Raw genomic sequence first — 8,847 nt, 5'->3', positions numbered from 1 at the left:
GCTGGGTATTGGCAGCTTTGAGTTTTTGCTTTTTATGATGGGTGTTTTTAAAATAAGCTTGTTTTTTTGGGTTTACCAAACACCCAATTCATGCCAAATTTTTATTAAAGCTGCTTTTTAAAAAATTTCAGCGGGGCCAAACGCCACCTTCATGATTTGTTCTGATGTCTCTCTCACCGCGTAGCTTCCTCACCGCACTAATCCTCGTCCCTTCACGAACTTTGTGATTAATTAATATATTTATTACCCTTTAATGAAATCTTAGCAGCCCTTCCATGGAGTGTTAAGGGGCGAGAAAAGAAAAGTAGACCCGATACATGAATTCTTCCAAAGCCAGTCGCTTAGCTTAGCACACAAAGCACTTCGTAATCGCGTGCTAAGACTTTGTACGAATATCTTAGGTTCGATTTCCCCGTCATATAGATTGTATATAATTTTTTTCTTTTTAAAGACAAAATAAATTAAAATTGTTATTGGGAGTCACTTGTGTTGACCCACGTCGGCTGGAGTAATATGAGTGACACAGTGTATAAAGAAAAGGTTAGAGAAGGAAGGCAAATGAAAATGATATTCAAGCGTCATCCAACTGACTCGACGTTCGAATCAGACATCATTTTGTCGAGTTAACGATAAATATGTGGTTTGAAATCTTGTACGAGGTCGAGGATGAATAAAGCAATTATTCATACCAAATATAACTACAAAACAAACCTTTTTGCCAAAAAAGGAAAAAAAGGCCCATGTACAATCAATGGTCCTATATAGAGCCAAAAGTATCAGTGGGCTTATTTTTAGTAAAGCCCATGGGCTTCATCTGATCAAAATAAAAGAAGGCCCAAGGCACTGTTTCCGTGCAGTCCACGTGGGTATCCTACGTGGCAGTTTATGTACGACACATTTGACTTGGCAGCAGTCTTATACTTATATGAGTTGGGTGGGTCCCACTCTTAAACCCTTGGTTGCAACTCCTCTCCATCAGAGTCAGAGCACACTATAAAACCCACTCTACCAATCGACCGCCATTTCAAACAGAAACAGACTTTGATACTCATCCATTCTCAACCTCGAACTCGAAGCTTTAATCAATCAAAACGCGCGTTTGGAGTCCGCTCCGATGGACTCGTCCTCTTCTTCTTCAGCTCCGTCGACTTCGTCCCTGCACTTGGCCATGGCGGCCTTCGTCGGAGCCTCTCTCATGGCCGTCTCCGCCTTCTACATCCACAAGCGCAGCGTTGACCAGGTGCTCCAGCGCCTCATTGAGATCCGCCGCAAGCCATCTCGCATTTCCGATAATCGCTCTGCAACCGAAGACGGAGGAGAAGAGAGTTACATCGAAGACGGAGAAGAGCGAGGGTTTGAGTCTGACGGTGAGGTCACTGACGTGGCTATTGATCGGAACATGCGACCGAGGTCGCTCCACGACAAGGCGCTTCAGTCTTATAGGATATCGTCTTCGTTGCCCAATGTGGCTTCGAGGAGCACCGATTGGATGGAAGAGGAAGCTAAGTTTGATCCGCCCCCGAATTTTCGAGCTCCAGGGTTTTCTTCTTCGCTAGACAAGCTCAATTTCATTCCCTCGGGGCTTCCGCTTCTTCGAACCGATCAAAGAACCGGTTGGTGTTCTCAGTCTCCACTTGAATTTCTCTGTGCCGCCATTTAATATTTGAGAAAATTGTTTATTGGTAGAGTACTTGATCAAAGTAATTTAAAGAGAGTTTTATATCCCAATTAGTAGCATTTTTTTTTTATAATGTTAAAATTTTATTTCGCCTTGCTTGCTGTAGGAGAGGGTCAGTCTGGTAACCACCCTGGTTCCAATACAAGGATGACGCCTATTGGAAGGTTAATGACTCCGAGGTCTCAGGCTGGAAATGCCTTTGAAAGTATTGCAGACTCCGACGAGGAAGGAACTGAGTTTGCAAATGAAGATGACGATACTTTCAACTATGGAAATGTAGATTCTTTAGATAATACCGTAACTGTACGTGTCTCTGTAATCCTAGCTTATCATTCATATGCATTATGCTTATCAGAAAATGATCATTGTCCTCTTTTTTCCTTTTTTTTTTTTTTTTTTCCAGTCAGTTTACCAAAATGAAGGTACAAATGCGAAGGCTTCAAAGCAATGGTGCAAAACGATAGATTCTGACAATTATCTGGTCATGCCATGTTCATAAAGAATCCATGTTTAGAAGAGAATTTTGTGATGTCATCTTGACAATGAAGAAAAACGTACTGTAAATAATCATCACTATAATGAATATCAAAATTGTACTTATGATAAAGCATGGAGAAAGAGTCTGGAACCTTCTTTTGAAATCAGAAACCTGTGTGTGGCCAAAATGTCAACAGATTCTACTATAGCACATAAGAATATCTTTACTTCCTACATGTTTACTTGCCTTAGTATAGGATCTGTTGATGAAATGAAAGCATCTAGAACCGAACCATTTTACAAGTAGATGGATATGCAGGATGTAAATTCAAACCTTCAAAATTCTTCTGCAGTTCTTAAAAGTGATGTTAAGAATTTTATACAAGATCGAATGTATCAAGTGACTTCAACTGAAGCAAAATCTGGTGTTGATCTGCAAGGCGATGGAAAGGTAGATACAGCCTCAGGAAACTCCGTGAAGAATGATCACAATTTTACCAGCATAGTTTTACCGTTGAGTGCATCAATGCATGGTAATCCCATTTTCCCAGCCATTAATACTTTCACAGCTCTGTATCTGGTTTACTTCTAAGTTCCTTTGACCTTAAAATTTGTTGGTTGACCTGCACATTATATGCTATTGAATATTTTTTGCCTCTTAACTTGTAGTTGTATATAACATTTTGTTTGAACTTTGAATGTTGTAGTACAATAGGTATTGACATGGTAATTTGTACGAAGGATTCTTTTGTGGCAATTGAATTAAAACAAAATTTTTAGTTATAACTTATAGTCAAACAAGAAATACTCTATCATTCAATGTAGCTAATAACTTGATGCATCCTTGGCTATTTGTCAAAACAATTCTGTGCAGAGTCAATAAGCAAAGAAGAAGAAGAAGTGCACAAGATGATTCGAGAATGCTTGGATCTTCGTAAGAGGTATCTTTACAAGGAAGAAGTTGCTCCATGGACGGTAGCCAGAACAGACTCCATTGCATCAGAGAAGAAAAGTGACCCATTTCATTTTGAACCTGTTGAAGCATCAACTGTGAGTCATTCTCTTCTCATTCATAATCTGTCTCTCACTCTTTGCAGCAGATAAAATCTGTCTGAATTTTGATTGTTCAAGTGAGTTCTTTTGTTCATAGCATTTGTTTAATTTTTTCTTTCTTTTAAATCTTTCATGCAGCACTGCTTTAGGATGGAAGACGGTGTGATACATGTTTATGCAAGTGAAAATGGTAAGCACTGAATTAATTCGTAGTTTAGTAAAAGTGATACATCGTGAGTTGTAGTTAATTGAGTTAGGAAATCTTACTTCATGAGCACTTACCTTTTGTTTTTCTCTGCAGACACTGTAGATATTTTCCCTGTTGCAAGTTCAACAGCATTTTTCACTGATATGCATTATCTTCTAAAAGTTTTGTCTATTGGAAATGTACGCTCTGCATGCCATCATAGGTTACGATTTCTTGAGGAGGTTGGTTCAGTTAACTTTTTCTGTCTTGGACGTCTATTTTTGGTTTCTGTTTATGACTTGTCTGAACATCGTGCAGAAATTCCGTGTTCATCTGTTGCTAAATGCGGATAGGGAATTTTTAGCCCAGAAGAGTGCACCGCACCGTGATTTTTACAATGTTAGGAAAGTTGATACGCATGTGCACCATTCTGCTTGCATGAACCAGAAGCATCTCCTCTCCTTTATCAAGTCAAAGCTCAAAAAAGAACCTGATGAGGTAGAAACTATATTCTTTTTTAGTTGTTTATTTCTGGGAACTTGCTATGAACTTTAGTTTCGACATTGTTCCATGGCTCAAAAGGGGCGCAATGCCCCTCTGGTTTCTGTTTCAGAATATCTCCGTTTCGTTTCTCATCAACAGTTAGTTTACTTCCTAACTAACTATGCCACACAACTTAAATTGGGCAGGTTGTCATATTCAGAGATGGAAAATATCTTACACTCAAGGAAGTCTTTGAGAGTTTGGACTTGACAGGGTACAATTTGCTCTGATCTTTTGATTGGTATCTATCAATTGTAGTATCTGTCTCTCTCATAGTGGTATGGTATGTGTTTTATTTCAGGCATGATCTGAATGTTGACTTGTTAGATGTGCATGCGGATAAGAGTACTTTCCATCGATTTGACAAATTCAACTTAAAGTATAATCCATGTGGACAGAGCAGACTCAGAGAAATATTCTTGAAGCAGGACAATCTTATCCAAGGTATGATCAAAATCAATGTTAAGCCATTCAGTTTGGAAAATTCATCTTTGCATTTGTATGGTGTCACACTCATGCAATCTTTTCTGTTCGGACTTTCATCTGAGAATCAACTGTATCCTTATGTAACCTGACCTGTACTGCACCTCTTCCTGCATGATGTTGGCTTGTAGAAAATAAATAGCACTGGACCTACATGGCAACTTATTCGATTCTTTTTTAACTTATTTCAAAAAGTTGATTGATTATTTGTACTATTGCAGGGAGGTTTTTAGCAGAAGTAACAAAAGAAGTTCTGTCAGATCTTGAAGCCAGCAGATATCAGGTTTTTTAAATCTTTGTTTTGTATTCTGTCTATGCTATGGTCTTGGAAAACTTAAAATGTACTGTTTGACTGTTACTCTCTCTCTCTCTCTCTCATGTGTAATAATGCATTTCTCTTAGTACTCTGTGTTTTCGACTTACCAAAGAATATAGCAGTTTCAAATATCTCAGGTTTTCTTGTAATGGTTTGTATTGATGAATGCTGATAAAATTCTTCAGGAATTATTTTAGGCTTATATCAGTTATTTATAAAAGAAAGATTATTGGTAGGCCTCTTAGATCTTTGTATCTTTTTTTTGTTTTTCCTTCAGATGGCAGAGTACAGGATTTCTGTTTATGGAAGGAAACAAAGTGAGTGGGATCAACTGGCTAGTTGGTTCGTTAACAATTCAATCTATAGTGAGAACGCTGTCTGGTTAATACAGGTATCTAAATATTTGTTACCTTTTTTTTTTCCTCTGGTTCCTGTTCAGTTGTGTGAGTAGTCAACTGTCTGTCTGCATTGTTGGGATCCTGTACTCATGATGATGCCTTCCATATTTCACTTGGCTCATATCATTAGATGTGGTGTACTACCAAGTGTGATTGCAATTTGACTTATCTATATGTGCTCTTTTTGGCATTTGCTCATCAATACTTAATTTTAACATATGTCATTAGGGTTGAATTGGTGTAAACATGTAAAATGATTTGGTTTGTGGGAGAATTGGACCTATTTAAGAAAATGATAAATTGTCTTTATCCTGCTGATATGGATCTAAACCATTAAGTTTTTGCTTCCACTCTGCCAGCAAAATGATCATCTACAAAATTTTATGGACAATTTGATATTGTATTGGACCGTGAATGAACAGTATGCACACAGAATTGAAATAGGTTTGCATTGCATCAATATGATCTGGAGAATGGAACACAGTAGCTACATTTAATGTGTTTATTCATTGTAGCATTTTATGTCACTTTGAGCATTAGACTGAACATGTGTTAGGCATATATTGCATAAGGAGGCTCTAGATAGTTATGGTAAGATCATGTTCTTGACTACCGAGAGACAAATACCAACAAGAGTTTATATGGCTCTGTTGGCTATATTTTATGTTGTTGACTATGAATCTGTAGTTTGTTCTTATTAGTAGCTATACTTTATTAGTTCCTCATCCATTGACTTGCATGATTATTGTATTAGGTTTCTACATGGTATTTCTAAATGTGTAGTTTGCCCGGTAGCTTTTTCCTTTAAAGTTAGCTTCATACATCAGCTCATGAGATTTTAGCATTGTTTTCAATTTGCAGCTACCACGGCTATACAATATCTACAAGAAGATGGGAATTGTTACCTCTTTCCAGAATATTTTAGATAATGTGTTCATACCGCTCTTTGAAGCCACTGTCAATCCAAATTCTCATCCTCAACTACATTTGTTCCTGATGCAGGTTGGTCAGTTATATGTAGATGCCTTAGAGATGTTATTTAAAGATGTGCTGGATATTTTGATGTGTGTGATTTTGTGGTGGAGTGTGTTTCACACTCCAAACCCCAGGACAGGACTTAAATGGTGGATTTAGTTGGGTAGAAGACTTTTAAATTACTAAGAAAATATAAGTATTTCCTTTGCTTAACCATGTCTTTACTGAAAGTGAGGAATTTTATACAAAATTTAGTAGAGTTGTTAATATTTTGGACAGTCCACAGTTTTACAACCTAATAAACATTTCTAATAGTCATATACATTTAAGGATAAACCTTTCATCCCTTCAATATAATCCATCAATTTCGACTCATTGAGGTATCTTAATACTAATAGCTTTTCAGTCATTATATTATATGTTTTTAGTTTTAACATGGTTATTTGTTTGAAAACAGGTGGTGGGTTTTGACATTGTAGATGATGAAAGTAAACCAGAAAGGCGTCCAACTAAACACATGCCAACACCAGCTGAATGGACTAATGAATTCAATCCCGCATACTCGTATTATGCTTATTACTGCTATGCAAACTTGTACACTCTTAATAAGGTTTTCAACACCTGATCCTTGTAAGTATAAAAAGATGGCAAATTATATCTAGGGATATTGAAATTGATTCTACTCTCTTGTTTCCCTTTGTTTCCAGCTGCGTGAATCAAAAGGGCTGCCTACAATAAAATTCCGACCTCACTGTGGAGAGGTTGTTTTCTGCTACCTAAACTCACATATTACTGTTTAATGGTCATTGTGATCTTAAGGAGTTTTATACTCTGCAGGCGGGTGATATTGACCATTTGGCTGCCGGATTCCTTCTATGCCATAATATCTCTCATGGGATCAATCTTCGCAAAACTCCTGTTTTGCAGTACCTGTATTACCTGGGCCAGGTTGGCCCCTTGTGACTTTTGTTTCGCAGGCATTATCCACGTCAATCTGTGTGATCTTATTGTTTAGTGTTAACTAACTATACAATTTTAATCTTGTTAGCTTGTTAATGACCTTGTCCTGCTGCTGATTTTGTGATATTAATACAATTAGTAACTTCCCTTAAATGCAGGTTGGGTTGCTTATGTCACCTTTGAGCAATAATTCACTTTTCTTGGATTACCATCGCAACCCCTTTCCTATGTTCTTCCAACGTGGTCTAAACGTCTCACTCTCAAGCGATGATCCTTTACAAATCCATTTGACAAAAGAACCGCTTGTGGAAGAATATAGTGTTGCAGCACAGGTTTGTCTACTCATGATTTATTTATTTATTTACAGTGTTCATGGTTTTGTATCTTATCAAATCAGTGTAATTCAGGTATGGAAGCTCAGTGCTTGTGACCTCTGCGAGGTAGCGAGAAATTCTGTCTATCAATCTGGATTTTCACATGTAGCAAAGGTGAGGAAATCCACCTGCAGAAAATTCTGTATTCATATGAAATCTCTGTCTCTGTCTCTGTCTCATGCATACAATCACTGGGTCTAGTCCATTTTCAGATTTGATGTTGACTATTTGTACCATCCGATTATACCCCCAGGGTCTTTTACGATAATTAGTTATCTTTTTCTCCACACTGCAGTCGCAATGGCTTGGTAGTAAGTATTTCTTGAGAGGCCCTGAAGGAAATGACATGCAGAAGACAAATGTGCCTCATTTGAGGATTGCCTTTCGACACGAGGCAAGTATCTATGGTTCCTGTTGAACTTTTTGAAAGTCCCTCCCTCCCCATCCCCCTTCCTCGTTTTCTTGCTGAATGATTGGCTTTTCTTGCAGACTTGGAAGGAGGAGATACAGTACATCTATGCAGGAAAAGCCAAGTTTCCAGTAGAAACAGATCCATGAGGCAAACATGCTAAATGTTGCTTCTTCCTGACAGTCGGATGCCAATGAACTGGAGGTGTTAAAACAAGGCTGATATCAGTATTTCCTCTAGAGCTTGTTCTGCCAAATTAAAAATAGAATTAGGTGCTACTAATTTATTAAATCTAAAAGTATCTATGAGACACAACAGCTTCAACCAAGGCAGTTCATCGCAGCATTGAGGGAAGACACATGGCTAGTTTTGATCCAATTTTGTTGGAGTTCATAGGCTTTGGTTTTCTACAGGTCTCTGACTCACTAGAAAGTTGGAAGCCATCCTTATCTTTTTCTTTTTCTTTTTTGGTTATAAGCATACTTGGTATGAAAAATGAGAGGTTTATAACGAGACCTTTACACTATTAGCATTCTTCCTTTAGCTTTTCACAAAGAAAATAGCCTCCGATTAGAGTTGATGTGTTTTCACAATGTTTATGTTACGTGACTATGAATGTAGATAACCACCGGCTTTTTTACTTGTGACCGATGAATGACCCGTGCAAAATGTGCCTTCACGACCCAGTATATTACCATGGGATTTTTGAAAATTGAAGAGAAATAAGAGACATGGAGATGTGAGAGAGGTGAGGAAAACTGAACTGAATGAGAGATGAGAAAATGTTTTGTAATTTTAGTCATGAAGGTTGCATTGCACCTATCCTCACCTGTTGAATTTGAGGCCTTTGTCTGTTTTTCTCCTCGTGTAGAGCATGTCCGCCCCAAAAGGCTAAGGCTAGGCAAGAGTTGGCACTATTTACGTAAATAGTGCCAGCCTTGCCATTTTTGGTTCCACCCCAAAAGGCTAAGGCAAGGGCAAATACTATTGTACT

At 37.9% G+C, this 8,847-nt stretch overlaps 1 protein-coding gene across 3 annotated transcripts; it reads left to right on the top strand.

The window, feature by feature from the left end:
• Positions 1 to 997: 997 nt before the first annotated feature.
• On the top strand, positions 998 to 8,500 carry LOC110772887 (AMP deaminase-like). Of its 3 annotated transcripts, none has more exons than XM_021977370.2 (20): positions 998 to 1,613; positions 1,785 to 1,981; positions 2,082 to 2,100; positions 2,509 to 2,688; positions 3,030 to 3,205; positions 3,347 to 3,398; positions 3,510 to 3,637; positions 3,714 to 3,893; positions 4,085 to 4,152; positions 4,240 to 4,382; positions 4,643 to 4,704; positions 5,015 to 5,128; positions 5,997 to 6,137; positions 6,568 to 6,720; positions 6,818 to 6,871; positions 6,948 to 7,058; positions 7,229 to 7,402; positions 7,478 to 7,558; positions 7,740 to 7,838; positions 7,934 to 8,500. In XM_021977370.2, exons 1-20 carry the CDS (start codon positions 1,115 to 1,117, stop codon positions 8,000 to 8,002), a joined length of 2,700 nt encoding a protein of 899 aa, XP_021833062.2. In that variant the 5' UTR covers positions 998 to 1,114; the 3' UTR covers positions 8,003 to 8,500. The 3 variants fall into 3 exon arrangements, with proteins under 3 accessions (XP_021833062.2, XP_021833065.2, XP_021833063.2); XM_021977373.2 differs by having other exon boundaries at positions 999 to 1,613; positions 2,596 to 2,688; XM_021977371.2 differs by having other exon boundaries at positions 999 to 1,613; positions 2,542 to 2,688.
• Positions 8,501 to 8,847: the final 347 nt, after the last annotated feature.

Source organism: Prunus avium, chromosome 1, assembly GCF_965620075.1.
Source record: "Prunus avium chromosome 1, drPruAviu1.hap1.1, whole genome shotgun sequence".
Lineage (NCBI taxonomy): Eukaryota > Viridiplantae > Streptophyta > Magnoliopsida > Rosales > Rosaceae > Prunus > Prunus avium.
This window is presented reverse-complemented; position numbering and strand designations above follow the sequence as displayed.

Excerpts from the sequence above, each read along its gene's own strand:
- LOC110772887 (XM_021977370.2), top strand. The coding sequence starts at position 1,115 with ATGGACTCGTCCTCTTCTTCTTCAGCTCCGTCGACTTCGTCCCTGCAC. Across the intron at positions 3,399-3,509 it reads TGTTTATGCAAGTGAAAATG|ACACTGTAGATATTTTCCCT; the intron begins GTAAGCACTGAA and ends TTTTCTCTGCAG. Across the intron at positions 7,559-7,739 it reads GATTTTCACATGTAGCAAAG|TCGCAATGGCTTGGTAGTAA; the intron begins GTGAGGAAATCC and ends TCCACACTGCAG.